Genomic DNA, 19,487 nt, shown 5'->3' on the forward strand with positions numbered 1-19,487 from the left:
ACAAAGGGTCTTTGTATTATTAGATCAGCGTAATATAGTGAATTGGGTTTCATCTCTTGGTATTTAGTGAACGTTCCCAACTGACTTTGCCTTGCCAAAGTAAACAGACAACACAGAAGGCTGAAACTTGAGAGTAATAAACAATTAGAAGTTTTAAAATATTTTTAAGGCCTGTAAAGTATAGTAACTTTTTTCAGAGTGTTTTATTCTTCCACTAATATTAAATAATTTCAGGAGGGTTCTGATAATGATGATGATGAAGGAGAGGAAGAAGAGGAAGAGAATACAGATTACCTTACTGATTCCAATAAGGAGAATGAAACCGATGAAGAGAATACTGTACGTATGGCTGAAAACTTTGTTTTTTGAAATTGTTCAACATTTTTATCGTATTTGACATTTTAACCACTGAAGTTGTATTTAATTACTGAAAAATATCTTTTTGGGAATTCATTTTTAATTTGTTTTCTTAAGTCCTTTTTCTTTATCAACAAGTTCTTTTAACATTTAATAATAGTGTCTATTAATGACTTATTCCTTGAATTATGCCAAACAACTTATCTATACAAAATGGCTTTGCCATTCAAAACATTACAACTAAAATTTCGGGTCTCATGTTCTTGTTTTCACAGGAGGTAATGATTAAAGGTGGTGGACTTAAACATATACCTTGTGTAGAGGATGAGGACTTTATTCAAGCTCTGGATAAAATGATGCTAGAAAATCTTCAGGTATTCGATTTTGCTCTGTTTCGAAGAATCTTCTCAGTACAAAATATTACAGCATGTTAAATTCTGGTTAATGTGAAGATCTCTGCATTCAGCCAGCTCCCCTGGAGTAGTGTTTTCCTGTTTTGTTAGAGTATGTTCTGATTTGCCCATCTCTGTGAAGTGAAATGAGAGAGAATGCAATAAATTTAAGATTTAGTACAGAGTAATTTCTGGGCCTTTTCTGTCTCAAGTCATATCTTTCTTTATTTCCAATACCTTTTTTTTTTTCCCCAGATTGTTTAGGAGTCAAGCTTTGTAGAAGAGGAGTATTTGGGGAAATTTATTTAGTAAATTCTTAAGTTTGATTTATTATTTGGGTAACAGATGTGTAAATATTTAACAAATATTGGTTGTTTAATGTTTAAACATGTAAACTGTTTAATTAGTCATAACATTAGTACACTGGATTTTATTAAAAGCTCCAAATAGATTTTTTTTTTTAATATTTTCAGTAATTGAGAGTGACTTTATATAGTCAGGGGTAAAATTTCTAAATAAAATTTCTTTACTTCAGCCTTCTATATAAAGCAGCTGATAAACTTTTTGATGACTTGAAAACAGTGGTTTTGTTTGATGAAATGAATGGAAACCCCATGTGTGGTGGGTTCAAGGGAGAATAGGAAGAGAGGAAGGGAAGCTACTGGATATAGATAAATCTTTTGAGGAGTTTTACTATAGAGGGAAAAGAAATAGGGAGATAGCTGGAGAAGATCAGAGATTTCAAAGAGAGGATTGTTTTTAAGAGAGAAGGTATTGACAGTGTTTATATGATGGTGGGGTAATCCTTTAGAGAATTAATATTGAATTTTACTTTCCTTGATGCTGCAAAAGCCAACAGTTATGATGAAGTACAAATATATAGGTATATCAAGCCAAACTGCTTCTTTCTGCACATGTGAAAATGTTTCTTCATTGTTCCATAAAGATTTTAGCATGTGAAATCTTAATTTCATGTCATTTGGGAGCTCAAAGTCATCAAATAATTAAAAACATAATCACTCTAATCCCTTTAAGGAGAAGAAAGTTTACTTGCTAAAGAAATATTTCCTGTCTTAAGAATCAGTAGTTATTTACTTTGTAATTCATTCACTTAGCAGATGTTTATTAGGCACCTACTGTGTGCTCAACATCAAGCTCAGTGTAAAGTAGTGAACAAAACAGACATATTTCTTCCCTTAAAGAAAGTAGTTTTGTGGGGAAGATAAATATCAAGTGAACAGGCAAACATACATAATTTCACATTGTGATAAATGCTAAGGAACTACAAGAATAGAATGCTTTGGTAGAGAGTAAGGGAGGGGTCTTCTTTAGCTGTAATGATAAGGTGAGATGAAGAAATCTAAGTGAAAAATTGGGGGCGTGTAGGAGGAGCAGTGTGTGCCAGGTTGCTGTCGGATTGGAAAAACTAAAAGAAGGCCAGCATTAATAAAACAGTCTGTGGAGAGCTGTAATAGGACACCAAAGCCTCCTCAAGAATGGAGTGATACAGTCCCTTGTGAAGGTGCTTCAGACTAGGGCAAGACCCAGAATGGGGGGACCATTTGGGGGCCATTGTGAGAGATAACAGTACCTTATCTAGGGTAGTGGCAGGGCACTGTTCTCACACAGGTGAAAGAAACTGGATTTGAAAGCTGTTTTAGGAGGTTAGCACAGATTGGATGCATGATTGGAGGGGGGTGGGGGAGGAGGAGTCAGGGGTGATCCTCCATCTTCCAGTTTGGGCCATTGGTTAATGTCAGTGACAGAAGACAAAGGAAGAGTGAGCATGAGCTCTGCTTTGGCCATGTTAAGTTTGAGTCTGTGAGTTGTGAAGATGGAAGTGTTGCGAGATCAGAAGAGGCCTGAAGATCAAAACATAAATGTGGCAGTTAAAGTGTATTTGCAGCCTTGGATACATGCAGAGGAGTAGTGTGTGAAGAAAGAAGAGAAGACTTGAGGAACCCCAACATTTAGAAAACAGTAGAAAGGTGATGATGAAGAACAGCGCTCTTGATTGGTCCAACAATTGCTGCTATTGATAGTTCTTGAAGAAGTGAGCTGCAAGGACTGAAAGTTATGATCAGAGAAGAGGGAAGTTTGAATTACTGTTTTGCAGATGTGCCTAGTGAACTGGAGAAAAAAATCAATCCCCTGTAAATCCATAATTTTTAAACATAATAAAATACCCAAAATGAAAAGCTGTTCAGTCTCTTCCTTTTGATGAACTTGTTTTTGGAAGACTCAGTATTGTAAAGATATTGATTCTCCATAAATCAGACCCTTAAATTTATTGCAATCCTAATTGTCACCCATGAGGAGAATCTTTTTTCAGGGAGAAGAGAGTAGCAAGGAAAATATATAATGAATACAACAAAATTATTCTTAAAAATATCTTTAGAAATAAGTAGAATGGGGGAAATTTTCTGGCAAATGAGGGATGAAATACTCTATAAGATACTAAAACATTTTAAATGTTCAAGAATAATTTGTCACAGGAGTAGAAAGATTAGTGAAACAGAGGAGAGTCCAAACTAGACCTAAAACATGGTATTTAACATATGATAAAGATAACATCTCAGATCTGTTGTGAGGAAATGGATTATTCAACAGTGGTCAGAAACCAAAAAATAAGGGCTGGATTTCTATTTTATTTCCACAACAGAACTAATTGCAAATCTGTCAGGTATCTTAATAATTGCTAAGCCTATTAAGCACTGGACTAAAGGCTTTACATTTATTCTTCATGCAGTGATGATAGACACTGTTAGTATTTCCACTTTTGAGTTAAGGAAAGGGGGCTTAGTAAGACAAGAAACTTGCTGAAGGTCACATAGCTATTACATGGTAGCCTCTTTTCTCAACCATTTTGCTGTATTGCCTTCCAGCAAAGAGTACCATAAGAAAGGACAAACGAGAAAAAAAATGTATATCCTACTTAACAAAGGGATAATATCTATAATATAGCTAGAAAGCCTGTAAACCAATGAGAAAAAATGAAATACTTTTTTTTAATGAGTGAAAGATAATAGGTAAAGTCATGCTAAACCTCACTAATAATCAAAGATATGCAAATTTAAATGAGCCTTTTTCGCTTAACAGACCATGAGATATTAAGATTTAAAAAGTGGTAGTACCTGCTGGCCGTGTGTATGTAAACATCTACATTTGGGTAAATGTAAATCTGTCTAGCCTTTTTGGAGGGAAATTTGGTAACCCTATCAAGTGGGCATGCCTTTGATAAAAAAATATATCTTTAGTCAGTGGTTCTCTCTATGTACATAAAGTTAAATATACAAAGATGTTACATTGTAATTTTTTTTAAAGTCCTAGGGTTCCATCAGTAGGGGATTAGTTAAATAAATAACATCTTATAGTTAAATTTACATATCCTCAAATATAAAGATGCCCAAGACAAAGGATTTTTTTTCAATTTTAGAACATTTTTATTATTCAAAAAAAATTAAAATTAAAATAAAGAACACCCAAAACATCCCATACACCTTATCCCCCCTATTATTTTTTTTTGTCTTTATTTTGTTATTCATCTACGTGGATAAAAGGAGTGTTAGTCACAAGGTTTTCATCTACTAGATAAAGGGAGTATCAGTCACAGATTTTCACAAACAGTCACACCATAAAGACTGTATAGTTATACAATCATCTTTAAGAACCAAGACTACTGGATGACAGTTCAACAGTTTCAGGTATTTCCTTCTAGCTATTCTTTTTTTTTTTATATATACCTCTTTTTTAATTAATTATTTATTTATTAAAAATTTAACAAACGAACTAAAGCATTAACATGTGATCATTCTGTTCTACATATATAATCAGTAATTCACAATATCATCACTTAGTTGCATATTCATCATTTCTTAGAGCATTCGCATCAATTCAGAAAAAGAAAAAGACAACAGAAAAAGAAATAAAACGAAAACAGAAAAAAAAAAAGGTTATACATACCATACCCCTTACCCCTCGATTTCACTGATCACTAGCATTTCAAACTAAATTTATTTTAACATTTGTTCCTCCTATTATTTATTTTTATTCCATATGTTCTACTCATCTGTTGACAAGGTAGATAAAAGGAGTATCACACACAAGGTTTTCACAATCACACAGTCACATTGTGAAAGCTATATCATTATACAGTCATCTTCAAGGAACATGGCTACTGGAACACAGCTCTACATTTTCAGGCAGTTCCCTCCAGCCTCTCCATCACATCTTGAATAACAAGGTGATACCTACTTAATGCGTAAGAATAACCTCCAGGATAACCTCTTGACTCTGTTTGGAATCTCTCAGCCATTGACACTTTGTCTCATTTCACTCTTCCCCCTTTTGTTTGAGAAGGTTTTCTCAACCCCTTGCTGCTGAGTCTCAGGTCGTTCTAGAATTTTTCTCAATCCCTTGATGTTGAGTCTCAGCTCATTCTAGGATTTCTGTCCCATGTTGCCAGGAAGGTCCACACCCCTGGGAGTCATGTCCCACGCAGAGAGGGGGAGGGTGGTGAGTTTGCTTGTTGTGCTGACTGGAGAGAGAGGCCACATCTGAGCAACAAAAGAGGTTCTCTTGGGGGTGACTCTTAGGCACAATTTTAAGTAGGCTTGACCTATCCTTTGTGGGGTTAAGTTTCATATGAACAAACCCCAAGACTGGGGGCTCAGCCTATAGCTTTGGTTGTCCACACTGCTTGTGAGAATATCAAGAATTCAACTTGGGAAGGTTGAATTTTCCCCCATTCTCACCATTCCCCAAAGGGGACTTTGCAAATACTTTTCCACTCACTGATCAAATCACTCTGGGATTTATCGGGGCATCACTGTGAACAAGCCAACAAAATCTCTTGTCCTGCTCAAGGTTCAATGTACTTATGGTGTTCAATTAAGCTGTCATGTTACATAAGTTATATTAGGGAATGCACTAGTCAAAATATAAATTTTGTACCAAATAAACATTTTTTGCTTTAAGGACCTAGTTTTTAAAGAACAGTATATAGTGTTTGCAGTTTTAGGTAGGTGGGACAGGATAAGGTGGCAGAAGGATAAGTATGGAAACACTTTCTAAAACATCTTTGCATTTGTTTTACAAAGATGGTATCTTAATTTTGTAATCAGGGAAAAAAAAAATTCAAAAATCAAGATTCATTTAAAATGGACCTTTCAGATCTTTATAAATCTTAGAAACCTGGGAAGACTTTAAGCAGATTGTAAAAAATTTGAGATGAATAAATAAAAACCATAAAACCACACACATTTATTATCATTTTGTTTGCTTTGCAAATCTCATGAATATGTGGGACCCATATCAAAAGACTATTTAAATTGTAGTGAAGAGCACCATTCAAGACCATTCAGCATTACCTTCTTAGCTTTGAACAATTGTGCTCAACTCATTTGAGTTCTGTCTATTCTTCAGACAGAAAATTATTTGCAGTTCCCTAAACATACTGTTCTGTTCCAAGTCCTTGCTTTTGCATCTTTTTTTCCTTTCTGAATTTCCTCTATATTGCCTCTCTTGCTACCTGCTTGGAACAATTTATATGAAGACTTTAACATTTTCAAATGTGCCATTTCCATTCACCTTCCATGAAATCCGAACAGGCACATATAGTCACTCCAATCTCAGCACAGATTGTATAAACCTCTGATATACATGTATATTTATAACTGTCTGAAGTTTATGAGTTCTTTGAAGATAGAGACTAAGTTTTTTAAATATTAATATCTCCAAGCCCATAACACAGTAAGTCCTCACTGAAGGTTTGTGTAATTAATTGGTTAAGTCCATTGTAAATGCTAAACATAACTTATAATACCAGCCGAGAAATTACTCTCAATGCTAATAGATTCTATTTATTCTCAAATATTTATTGAGTACCTGCTACTCAAAGTATTCTTAGAAAATGCTAGGGAAAGGGCAAATTCATGGTGAGCCCTCCTAGTCTGGTGGGGGTATTCAGAGAGAAAAACAGACACTTATGATACATCATGGTAATTAAGAAGTAAAATCTACAGTGTGCCGTGAGTATGACAAAAAGATTTCTTGTCTTAGTCTGAAGAAGCGTCTGTGGTGGCTTGGAAGCTGAGAGAATGAGAATACAGGGCATTTGAGGAAGTGAGGGAGATTAAGAAGAACCTGAATCTTTATGTGCTTGGGAGAGTCTGAAATAATACACAGAAGCCAGATCATCAAACCATATGAAAGGGTTGTAGGTAGTCAGGGAGAAATATTCTGTATCATTTTGTTTCAGAATGGTTACTGTGGCTATAATGATTGTTGTGTTTCAAGAAAATATAGTACTGAATTAATTGTTCACAGTTTATATTTACATATATCTGTATGTATCTTATAGTATTTATATACTTAAAAATTTCTGTCTTTAAGCAACGAAGTGGCGAATCTGTGAAAGTGCACCAACTTGATGTTGCTATTCCTTTGCACCTCAAAAGCCAGCTGAGGAAAGGACCACCACTTGGTGGTGGGGAAGGAGAAGCAGAGTCTGCAGACACAATGCCATTTGTCATGCTAACAAGAAAAGGCAATAAACAGCAGGTAAGAACCTGTCAGCGAGTGTTCACAACTAATTGTTATCAGGTATAAACAGAACTTGGTTTTATAGGTTCTAAATATCCTTTCTCTACAAAGGAAAAAGAATTGGAAACTTTTAAAGTGTTTAGTGATATAAGTAATTGTATGCATTATATATATAAAAGACACATTTGATTTTCACAGAATGGATTTTTTTAATGGAATGGGCGTTTGAAATTTAAATTTGTGTGTGTCGTAAGAATATATATGTTCATCTTTTAGTAGGAGGCTTATATAAGCTAGCTTAGGATAGAGTAGGAAACCTGGATTTCAACAGATATATCTTAAGAAAATGCTCAGTTGCCAAGATTTTCTTCAAACATGGTTGTTAATATCCTGATCCTTCTCCATTCTTATATCCCTTCCTCCTTCTTTCTCTCATTTTATAGATGATCCCTAAAAATCATTTCCCCAACTACTAAGCTGTTACTTTACATTCATGTATTAATTCAACAAATATTTATTGAGCATTAATTATGTGCCAGATATTATTCTACTGTAGCTAAGACTACAGTGATGAACAAGATAAAGTCCTGCCCACAAGGAGCTTACATCTAGTGAGGGAGATAGACAAATAAACATGTTATAATTGCAGATGGCGAAGGTACTATAAAGAAAGCAAAACCTGTTTCTGAGACCTCAGGCATAACTCTGGGATATATCATCAATTCTTTAAAACTTTTTCAAATTTTAACATTTCTGAAATCAGACTCCTTCTTAGTGTTGATGGACTCTTGTGATAATTAACAGCCTTTTTTTTCCTAGTGCTTTATAAAATAATGGTGGATCTTATAATTAATGGAATATTAGATTCCATGAAATACAGTAGCTGTCTCAGCTTCTAGTATACAAATCCATTACCTGGTCCCTACATTGATCCAGTCATTTAACAATACTTACCATTTACCTGTTATGTACCCAGTCACAGTTCTGTATGCAGGGCATACAGCGGTGAACCATTGTCTTTGGAAGCTTTCATTCTAGTGTTGGCAGGTAGTCAGTAAAGAAAGACATAATGCCAGTTTCAGGAAAGTGTTACAAAGGAAATTAAAGCATGGTAAGAGAATAGAAGGAAACTGAGATGGGGAGGGGGCAATGAGAGGGAGGGAGACTGCTATTTTAGTTAATAGGCCTTTTCTCTATTCCGGTTTTTGAGGTTATTATCCTTTTATGAAAATCCATCCCCCTCCCACCCTCAGGCCAAGGTTGAGTTCTGGCTTTTCCCCACTTCCCCATCCTCCACTTTCAGTCCCTGAAAAAAATGAAGGCTTTTTTTTGGAGGTCAGGCCCCCTAAATTTAGCGTTAAACTGAGATGCTTGTCAAAATTGCTTTCCTCAGAGCACCTAGAAGCACTAGCTCATTACTGTTAAACAGGGTTCTCAAATCCCAGTTCTCAAATCCCATCATTTCTGCCTTTTTTACCTAGGGACTACTTAGTTCCCCGAGTTAAGCTTTTAAACAGTCACATTTTAGTTCTCCTTCATTTTCTTAAATCTCTCAGCTCTTCCCCCATCACCATCTTTTCTTGGCCCTCAAAGATAGTTTCAAAAGATAATTAAAAGGGGTAGGCCACGGTGGCTCAGCAGGCAGAATTCTTTGGAGACCTGGGTTCAATTTCCCGTGCCTGCCCATGCCAAAAGAAAAAAATAATAATTAAGAGAAGTGATATGCAAAATGGTGGGGTAGGTTGCTCTAGAGGTTTTTCCCTCCACCAAAACAGTGATTGAGCTGAAAAAACTGATTGAAACTATCTGTTTGCAAATCTGGACCTTGATAAAAGACTTAAAACACCATGGGAATATTTGATGATGTAGACAAGAGTGACCCACATGCACGAACCAGGAACCCTCTCTCAATCTTCAGTCCTGCGTGGCTGTGTAGATAGAGGCCTGCTTTCTGCCATGGCTGGCTAGTGCCAGGGCAGGCAGTGGAGACCTTGTCCACCAAGTATTTAGGGTTATGTGTTTGATTAGTCTGGTAGTACTCTGAGGGTCTGGTGTCAACACTTGGGCTCCAGCGGCTGCTTGTAGTGGCATCTAGTAGAAGATTAAAAGGGACAGTACCCTTTTTTTTACCCCCCTTTCTAGAGACAGACATTTAAGGAAATCTTTGTCAGGTCACTGGCTGATTGCATGCAATAAGGAACATACCCTTTGTAAAACTAGTTTGGGAAAATTCAGAACAGACACCTTCAGCCTTCAACATGCAAAAATTCCAGAATTACCACATTATAATACTCAGAAAAATATTCAAAGAAACCAGAAAATATGGCCTACTCACAGGAGAGAAAAAAGATTTGATGGAAAACATTACTGAAGCAGCCCAGAGTACTTTGGAATTCCTGGTCAAAGATATTAAGTCACGTGACTTCAATTTGATCAGTGAGATAAAGGAAAACATGAACAAAGAACTGAAGGAAATTAGAAAAACAATTGTTTTAGTTTTTCTTGGTTGCTCAAGCAAATACTGTGAAATAGGTCAGATTAAACAAGGGAAATTTATTTGCTTACAGTTTTGAGGCTAAGAGAAAGTCCACATAAAAGCATCATCAAGGTGATGCTTTCCCTCCGAAGACTGGCATTCTGGGACTGGCTGCTAGTGATTCTTGCTCCTTAGCTTATTACATGGCAAGGCACATGGCAGCATCTCCTGGTCTCTCCATTCTCTTCCAGGTTTCGTTGATTTCGGCTTCTTAATTGCTGTGGCTTTCTCTTTGTCTGTCTCAATTTCACTCCACCTATAAAAGACTCCAGTAATAGGATTCAGACCCATCTTGTTTGAGACCCACCTTTCAGGTTAGTGTGTTGTCCTGATATATCCCAGAGTAATTTGGACAGAGAATAAAAAAGTATTTGGAAAGTCCCCTTGGGGTAAAGGGGAGAAAGGAGGAAATATTAAACTTCCCCATCTGGGGAATTCCTGATATTCTCCCAAACAATGGGGACAACCAATTCAGTAGACTGAGCCCTCAATTTTGGGGCTCGCCCCTGTGAAGCTTATTCCTGCAAAGGAGAAGCTAAGCATACTGATAATTATGCCTAAGAGTCACCTCAGAGAACCTCTTTTATTGCTCAGATGTGGCCTCTCTCTCTAAGCCAACTTGGCAGGTGAATTCACTGCCCTCTCTCCTACATGGAACATGACTCCTAGAGATGTAAATCTCCCTGGCAGCATTGGATCTGACACTCTGGGCATGAGTCAGGAACGGTGTTATGGGAATGAGAAAGGCTTCTTGACCAAAAGAGGGAAGAGAGAAATGAGACAAAATGAAATCTCAGTGGCTGAGAGATTTCAAACAGGGTCAAGAGGTTATCCTGGAGGTTATTCTTATTAATTATATAGATATCCTTTTTTAGTTTATGGTGTACTGGAGTAGCTACAAGAAAGTTCCTGAAACTGTTGAACTGTGTTCTGGTAGCTTTGATTCTTAAAGAAGACTGTGTAACTATATAGCTTTTATATAGTTACCACATGATTGTGACCACGTGATTATGAAAACCTTCTTTTATCCACAGTGTGGGCAGATAACCCCCCAAAAAAGGACTAAAAAATAAGTAAATAAAAGAGTGAAATAAAAGATAGACATATTGTGGGTTCATGAGGGGGAGGGTAAGGAGTATGGGATGTATGAGTTCTTTTTATTTCTTTTTCTGGAGTGATGCAAATGTTCTAAAAATTATCATAGTGAAGAATACACACCTATGTGATGCTGTTGTGAGCCGTGGATGTATAATATGTTTCGACTGTATTGTGGATATTTCTCAATAAAAATATTTTAAAATAATAATAGGTAAGCCACCAAAAATGGGTCATTGAACAATATAGAATATACAACTATGTGATGATATTGTAAACCATTGATTGTAAACTTGGGAAAGATTGTATGTGCATGAAGATACCTGGATAAAAATATTTTTTAATAGCCCCATTGTTCTCTGGGCAGGCCAGACCAAATTCATAGCCTTGCCTCCACCTCTGTATGCTATATTCTTTGCAAAGGTAAAGAAAGGCCTGGATGTCAAAGGGCCTGGAAACCAAGACAAAGCTGCTAAGTAGTTGAAGAAACTAGAGATTCTTTTTTTTTTTTAACTTTCTTTATTAATTGAAAAAAATTAACAAACAAAACATTTAGAAAAAATTCCATTCTACATATATAATCAGTAATTCTTAATATCATCACATAGTTGCATATTCATCATTTCTTAGTACATTTGCATCAATTTAGAAAAAGAAATAAAAAGACAACAGAAAAAGGAATAAAATGATAATAGAGAAAAAAAACAATACATACCATACCCCTTATCCTCGCTTTCATTTACCACTATTTCAAACTGAATTTATTTTAACATTTGTCCCCCCTATTATTTATTTTTATTCCATGTGTTCTACTCTTCTGTTGATATAGTAGCTGAAAGGAGCATCAGACATAAGGTTTTCACATTCACAGAGTCTCATTGTGAAAGCTATATCATTGTTCAATCATCATCAAGAAACATGGCTACTGGAACACAGCACTACATTTTCAGGCAATTCCCTCCAGCCTCTCCACTACATCTTGAACAACAAGGTGACATCTACTTAATGCATAAGAAAAACCTCCAGGATAACCTCTTGACTCTGTTTGGAATCTCTCAGCCATTGACACTTTGTCTCATTTTACTCTTCCCCCTTTTGGTCGAGAAGGTTCTCTCAGTCTCTTGATGTTAATTCTCAGCTCATTCTAGGATTTTTCTCAGTCCTTTGATGCTGAGTCTCAGCTCATTCCAGGATCTTTGTCCCACATAGCCAGGAAGGTCCACACCCCTGGGAGTCATGTCCCACTCAGAGAGGGGGAGGGTGGTGAGACTGCTGGTCATATTAGCTGGAGAGAGAGGCCACATCTGAGCAACAAAAGAGGCTCTCTTGGGGGTGACTCTTAGGCCTAAATTTTAAGTAGACTTGACCTATCTTTTGTGGGGTTAAGTTTCATATGAACAAACCCCAAGACTGGAGGAGCAGCCAGCCTATAGCTTTGGTTGTCCACACTGCTTGTGAGAATATCAAGAATTCAACTTGGGGAAGTTGAATTTCTTCCCGTTCTCACCATTCCCCGAAGGGGGCTTGCAAATACTTTTCCAGTCACTGATCAAATCATTCTGGGATTCATCGGGGCATCACTCTGGACAAACCAACAAAATCTCATGTGCTACCTGAGATTCCAAGTACTTATGACATTCAATCAAACTATCTACATGAGTTATATTAGGAAATACTCTAGTCAAAATCTAAATTTTGTAACAAATAAACATTTTTTGCTTTAGTCTCACACATAATGTGACATTTTAATAAGTATTAGTTATCCTCTATTTTCAGCACCCTGCAATAATGACAATCCTTTGTTCTTCCTCATGCAAAAACATTTTAAAGTTTGTACATTGTACATTTCACTATTATTTTACACCCTAGGCATTCCTAGATTATACCATCTCGATCTTTAACATCTACCTTTCTTCCTGATTTCATTGATGTCCCCAACCCTCCTCCCTCTATCATTCTCACATGCAGTTTCATTCAGTGTTTTAACATAATTACATTACAGTTAGGTAGTATTGTACTGTCCATTTCTGAGTTTTTGTATCCAGGTCTGTTGCACAGTCTGTATCCCTTCAGCTCCAGTTACCCACTATCTTACCCTGTTTTAACTCCTGATGGTCTCTGTTACCAATGACATATTCCAAGTTTATTCACTAATGTCGATTCATATCAGTGAGACCATACAGTATTTGTCCTTTAGTTTTTGGCTATCTCACTCAACATAAGGTTCTCTAGTCCATCCATGTTGTTATATACTTCATAAGTTTATTCTGTCTTAGAGCTGCATAATATTCCATCGTTTATATACCACAGTTTGTTAGCCACTCGTCTGTTGATGGACATTTTGGCTGTTTCCATCTCCTTGCAATTGTAAATAATCTGCTATAAACATTGGTGTGCAAATGTCCGTTTGTGTCTTTGCCCTTAAGTCCTCTGAGTAGATACCTAGCATGGTATTGCTGGTTCATATGGCAATTCTATATCCAGCTTTTTGAGGAACCGCCAAACTGCCTTCCACAGTGGTTGCACCGTTTGACATTCCCACCAACAGTGAATAAGTGTGCCTCTTTCTCCACATCCTCTCCAGCACTTGTCATTTTCTGTTTTGTTGATAATGGCCATTCTGGTGGGTATGAGATGATATCTCATTGTGGTTTTGATTTGCATTTCTCTAATGGCCAGGGACATTGAGCATCTCTTCTAGTGCCTTTTGGCCATTTGTATTTCCTCTTCTGAGAAGTGTCTGTTCAATTCTTTTTCCCATTTTGTAATTGGATTGGCTGTCTTTTTGTTGTTGAGTTGAACAATCTCTTTATAAATTCTGGATACTAGACCTTTATCTGATATGTCGTTTCCAAATATTGTCTCCCATTGTGTAGGCTGTCTTTTTACTTTCTTGATGAAATTCTTTGATGCACAAAAGTGTTTAATTTTGAGGAGCTCTCATTTATTTATTTCTTTCTTCAGTGCTCTTGCTTTAGGTGTAAGGTCCATAAAACCGCCTCCCATTATAAGATTCATAAGATATCTCCCTACATTTTCCTCTAATTGTTTTATGGTCTTAGACCTAGTGTTTAGATCTTTGATCCATTTTGAGTTAACTTTTGTATAGGGTGTGAGATACGGGTCCTCTTTCATTCTTTTGCATATGGATATCCAGTTCTCTAGGCACCACTTATTGAAGAGACTGTTCTGTCCCAGGTGAGTTGTCTTGACTGCCTTATCAAAGATCAAATGTCCATACATGAGAGGGTCTATATCTGAGCACTGTATTCGATCCCATTGGTCAATATATCTATCTTTATGCCAGTACCATGCTGTTTTGACCACGGTGGCTTCATAATATGCCTTAAAGTCAGGCAGCGTGAGACCTCCAGCTTCGTTTTTTTTCCTCAAGATACTTTTAGCAATTCGGGGCCCCCTGCCCTTCCAGATAAATTTGCTTATTGGTTTTCCTATTTCTGAAAAGTAAGTTGTTGGGAACAGAAAGGAATTTCCTTAAGATGATAAAGGCCTTATATGAAAAACTCATAGCTGACATCATGCCTAATGGTGAAAGACTGAAAACTTTTCCCCTAAGATCAAAAACAAGCCAGGAATGTCCACTTTTGCCACTTCTATTCAACATAGTATTAGAAATTGTATCCAGAGCATTTACGCAAGAAAAAGAAATAAAAGGCATCCAAATCAGAAAGGAAAAAGTAAAATTATCTCTTTTTATAGACACTGTGATCATGTATGTAGATAAACATTAAAAAAGCAACAACCAGAAAATTGTTACTGCTAGTAAAAATGAATCTAGCAAATTTGCAGAATATAAAATCAACATGTAAAAATCAATTGCATATCTATACACTAATCTGAAAAGATTAAGATAATCCCATTTAGAATGGCATCAAAAAAGATAAGTACTTAGGAATAAGTTTAATCAAAGAGGAGAAAGACTTGTACACTGAAAACTATAAAACATCGCTGAAAGAGATTAAAGAAGACCTAAATAAATGGAAAGATCGCATGTTCATGGATTGGAAGACTTTTAAGATTACAGTACTACCTAAAGCAATCTACGCATTCAGTACTATCCTCAAAAAAATCCTAGTTTGCTCTTTGAAAACATAGAAAAAAACTATTCTGAAATTCATCTGGAATTGAAGAAAGTGGGAGGCCTTACACTTCTCAGTTTCAGAACTTACACCAAACCTACAGTAATCAAATTGTATGGTACTTGCATAAAAACAAACAATTCAATAGAAAACAAGCCCTAAATAAACCCTCATATATATGGTTAATTGATTTTTGAAAGGGGGGGCTAGTTTATTCAATGGGGAAAGGGTGGTCTTTTTTTTTTTTAATTCACAAAATAACATACAAACACAAACATTCTTAATGTACACACATTCCGTATGTGGTGTACAATCAGCGGCTCAAAATATCATCACATAATAGTATATTCATCACCATGATCATTTTTTTAGAACATTTGCCTCACTCCAGAAAAAAAAATCAAAAGAAAAAAAGAAAAAACTCATGCATACCATACCCCTAACCCTCTCTCATTGACCACTAGTATTTCCGTCTACCCAGTGTATTTTAACCTTTGTTCCCCCTATTATTAGTTTATTTTTTTATTCATATTTTTTACTCATCTGTCCATACCCTGTGTATTAGTTAGGGTTCTCTACAGAAACAGAATCAACAGGAAATATCCATAAATATAAAATTCATAAAAGTGTCTCACGTAACCGTGGGAACACAGAGGCCAAAATTCGTAGGGCAGGCCACAAAGTTGAAGACTCTGATGGAGGGTCTAGGCAAACTCCACCAGAGAGGCTCGCCAGCTGAAGCAAGAAGAGAAGAGAGCCTGTCTCTTCTGAATCCTCCTTAAAGGGCTTCCAGTGATTAGATTAAGTATCACTCATTGCAGAAGGCACTCCCTTTGGCTGATTATGAATGGAATCAGCTGTGGATGCTGATTCAAATCATGCCAACATGATCATAATTTAATTCTATGAAATATTCTCATAGCAACAGACAAGCCAGCATTTGCCCAACCAGACAGACAGGTACCACACCTGGCCATGACAGTCCACCCTTTGTCAACTTGGCAGCTATACACATCACCTTAAACCATACCTAATTTCTAAATAGAAAGCAATAAAAGACACATTTTTTCCCTCACCTAACGATACTCAGCTCTCCTGCATATAGCCGGAAACACATTAAATCTCCCTAGAATAGGGTGCAAGTCCTTGGGTGATATTCATTCTTAAATTTGATATCTTGCAACTTAATTAGTATAACATGAACAAAACAGCCTTACAGTCCTCATTTCTGTAAGTTATCACCTGGTCGTAGTTCATATTTATCATGACCTTCCACTACCCATTCCATGTTCCCTTTACCCTCAGCAAGCACTTCAGCTGGCCGTGGTTCTTTGCCTGGTGGGGTGACCCAAACCTTCATTCCTGAAGTTTTTTCAGATCCATAAGTAGTCCTGCCTGGTTTGGGTTGTTACAGTTTCCCATTGATTTTAATCACAGGGCATGGTAGTACTAAAAGATGCCCTAGGGGATCTCCTATATTCCAGAAAAATTCTTTACCTCCATTGTGTAGTTGCAGTCCTGTTTCCCCCTGATAGTCAGGGTCATTCACCCCAGACAGTAATGTAATCCCCCTCTTGGCTTGTTGATCCAGGGGCATGAGTAGCCCAAAGTGACCAGGTGGCAGTCTTAGATTCCAGTTCAATGGAAGCACTGGTGGAAGCACTCCCCCTTTTTGAACTAAAACCTGTAGACCAGCAGAACTCAAGTTCGCCGGGACAGGAAGCAAAAATTTTCCTAGTGGATCACTAGGAGGTAATAGTGAGTGGTGCCACTCCCATTTCCACCCCTTGGTTCCTGGATCCATGGATCTTGGCTATGGGACAAGCAGCACTTTACAGCAGATGCTGATTCAGAGCATTCACAGCCTCCTGGAGAACATTATTCTAGCTCTACAAGGTATTGCCATCTAGTTGGCACCATAATTGAGTTTTCAAAAGGCCATTCCACCATTCTATCACTCCAGCTGCTTCTGGATGATGGGGAGCGAAAACCAGAGAATTCCATGAACATGTGCCCATTCCCGTACTTCATTTGCTGTGAAGTGTGTTCCTTGATCAGAAGCAATTCTGTGTGGAATACCATGACAATGGATAAGGCATTCTGTAAGCCCACAGATGGTAATTTTAGCAGAAGCATTGTGTGCAGGGAATTCAAACCTATATCCAGAGTATGTGCCTATTCCAGGTAGAACAAATTGCTGCCCCTTCCATGAAGAGAGTGATCCAGTGTAATCAACCTGCCACCATGTAGCCGTTTGGTCACCTCAGGGAATGGTGCTATATCCGGGGCTGAGTGCGGGCCTCTGCTCCTGTCAGATTGGGCACCTAGCAGTGGCTGTAGGAAGGTCTCATTCTAGGATTCTGTCCCACATTGCCAGGAAGGTTTATACCCCTGGGAGTCATGTCCCATGTAGAGAGGGGGAGGGCAGTGAGTTTGCTTGCCATGTTGGCTGAAAGAGAGAGAGAGGCTGAGAGAGAGGCCACATCTGAGCAGCAAAAGAGGTTCTCTGGGGGATGACTCTCCAGCCTAATTTTAAGTAGGCTTAGCCTCTCCTTTGTGGAGCTAAGTTTCATAGGAACAAACCCCAAGATTGAGGGCTTGGTTGTCTCCACTGCTTGCAAGATTATCAGGAATTCTCCAAATGGGGAAGTTTAATTTTTCCCCTTTCTCCCCATTCCCCCAAGGGGACTTTGCAAATACTTCTTTATTAGCTTTTCAAATCCATCTGGGATTTATCGGGGCATCACACTAGCCATTACAAACCTACAAAATCTCATGAAGGGTGATCTTTTTAACAAATGATGCTGGCGCAACTGGATGTCCACATACAAATGAATGAATCTGTTACCTCCGACTATATATAAAAATTAATTTAAAGTGGCTCTAAGACCTAAATTTAAGAACCTAAACTGTAAAAATCTTAGAAGAAAATAAGGGAAAATCTTGATGTTGGATTAAGTATAACCCAAAAGCATAGTCACTGAAAAAAAAAAACAATAAATTAGACTTCATAAATTACAAACTTTTCTGCATCAGAGGACACTATCAAGAGAAGGAAAAGACAACACACTGAAAGGGAGAAAATATTTTTAAATCATTTATCTTATAAAGGATATATATATAGTATATATCTATATATATCTATAACATAGATATAGTATATATACTATTCAGAATGCAGTCAATTCTTGATATTCATAGTGTTTATGTTCTAGAACATCAGTTACCACAAACACTGAATTAGTGTAAACTGAACCATTGCTTCTTGGCGCAAAAAACATGGTTAGGTGCCTGCCTACCTCTGGCCACAACATTTTCTTTGTCATTCAATCCATAGCCTTTTTAAAGTATATGTTTCTGTTTAAAGGCACCTTATTTAAGATATATATTTTTAATTCATTAAAATTGATCTCATGGCCAAAAGTGCTATAACTCTTGGGAATCCTTTCTGATACATGTATTTTCTCTGTAAGGCACATCACACCACTGTTATGCTTAGGAATGCTGGAGGAGCACTTCAGTATTTTCTGAGACCCATTTTAAACAGTGAAATCATCAACAAAAAGCACACAAATGCAAAAAAAAATCATGCCACTAAATATGCTTTGAAACATTTATAAAAAAATGAAAAGAACATTTTTTTATAGAGAGTTAAAACAAGAAGACAGAGCCTTGCTTTGCTTAAGCTAAGCAGAGAATGTGCACATTGAACAACTCAGTTTTTTTGCTGCTCTCTGCATGTCTGGAAATGACTGCAGTGGAGCTCTGAGTATTGATTTAGGGATTACAAGTAATTTTTTTGCGAGTGAGTGAATTTGTATATATGGAATTTTTGAATAATGAGGATGAATTGTATATGAAGAGCTCCTGCATCTCAACAGCAAAAAAAAAAATAAGCAACCTAATTGAAAAATGGACAAAGAACTTTTGTATATATATATTTATACAAATGGCCAATAAGCACATTATGATGCTCAACATTACTGATCATTGGACGAGTGCAAGTAAAAGCCACAAGAAGGTACCACTTATATCCATTAGGATGTTTATTATTTAAAAAAGAAAAGAAAAGAAAAGAAGTGTTGGTAAGGATTAGGAGAAATTGGAACCTTTGTGCCATGCTGATGGAAATGAAAAATGGTATAGCTGCTATGGAAAATAGTTTGGTGGTTCCTCTAAAAGGTAAACATAGAACTACCACATGACCCGCAATTCCATTCCTAGTAATTTACTCCAAAGAATCGAACACGAGGATTCAAACAGATACTTGTACACCAGTGTTTATGGCAACATTATTTACGCTTAGCCAAAAAGTGGAAACAACCTAATGTTCATCAATACATGAGTGGAATGGATAAACAAAATGTATTATATCCATAGAATGGAATGTTATTTGGCCATAAAAAGATAACATGGATGGTGAACCTTATAAACATTACACTAAGTGAAATAAGCCAAACAGAA

General features: G+C 36.8%; 1 protein-coding gene across 5 annotated transcripts in view; it reads left to right on the forward strand.

Moving 5' to 3' along the window:
• UPF2 (UPF2 regulator of nonsense mediated mRNA decay) overlaps positions 1-19,487 on the forward strand; it is a 179,165-nt gene that overhangs the window by 135,731 nt on the left and 23,947 nt on the right. For all 5 annotated transcript variants that reach the window (XM_077169427.1, XM_077169431.1, XM_077169432.1 and 2 more), the window contains 3 exons: positions 235-339; positions 633-731; positions 7,143-7,310. In XM_077169427.1, the coding sequence (XP_077025542.1) occupies positions 235-339; positions 633-731; positions 7,143-7,310 (372 nt within the window). The remainder of the gene's footprint in view (positions 1-234; positions 340-632; positions 732-7,142; positions 7,311-19,487) is intronic.

Source organism: Tamandua tetradactyla, chromosome 7, assembly GCF_023851605.1.
Source record: "Tamandua tetradactyla isolate mTamTet1 chromosome 7, mTamTet1.pri, whole genome shotgun sequence".
In the NCBI taxonomy this organism is placed as follows: Eukaryota; Metazoa; Chordata; class Mammalia; order Pilosa; family Myrmecophagidae; genus Tamandua; species Tamandua tetradactyla.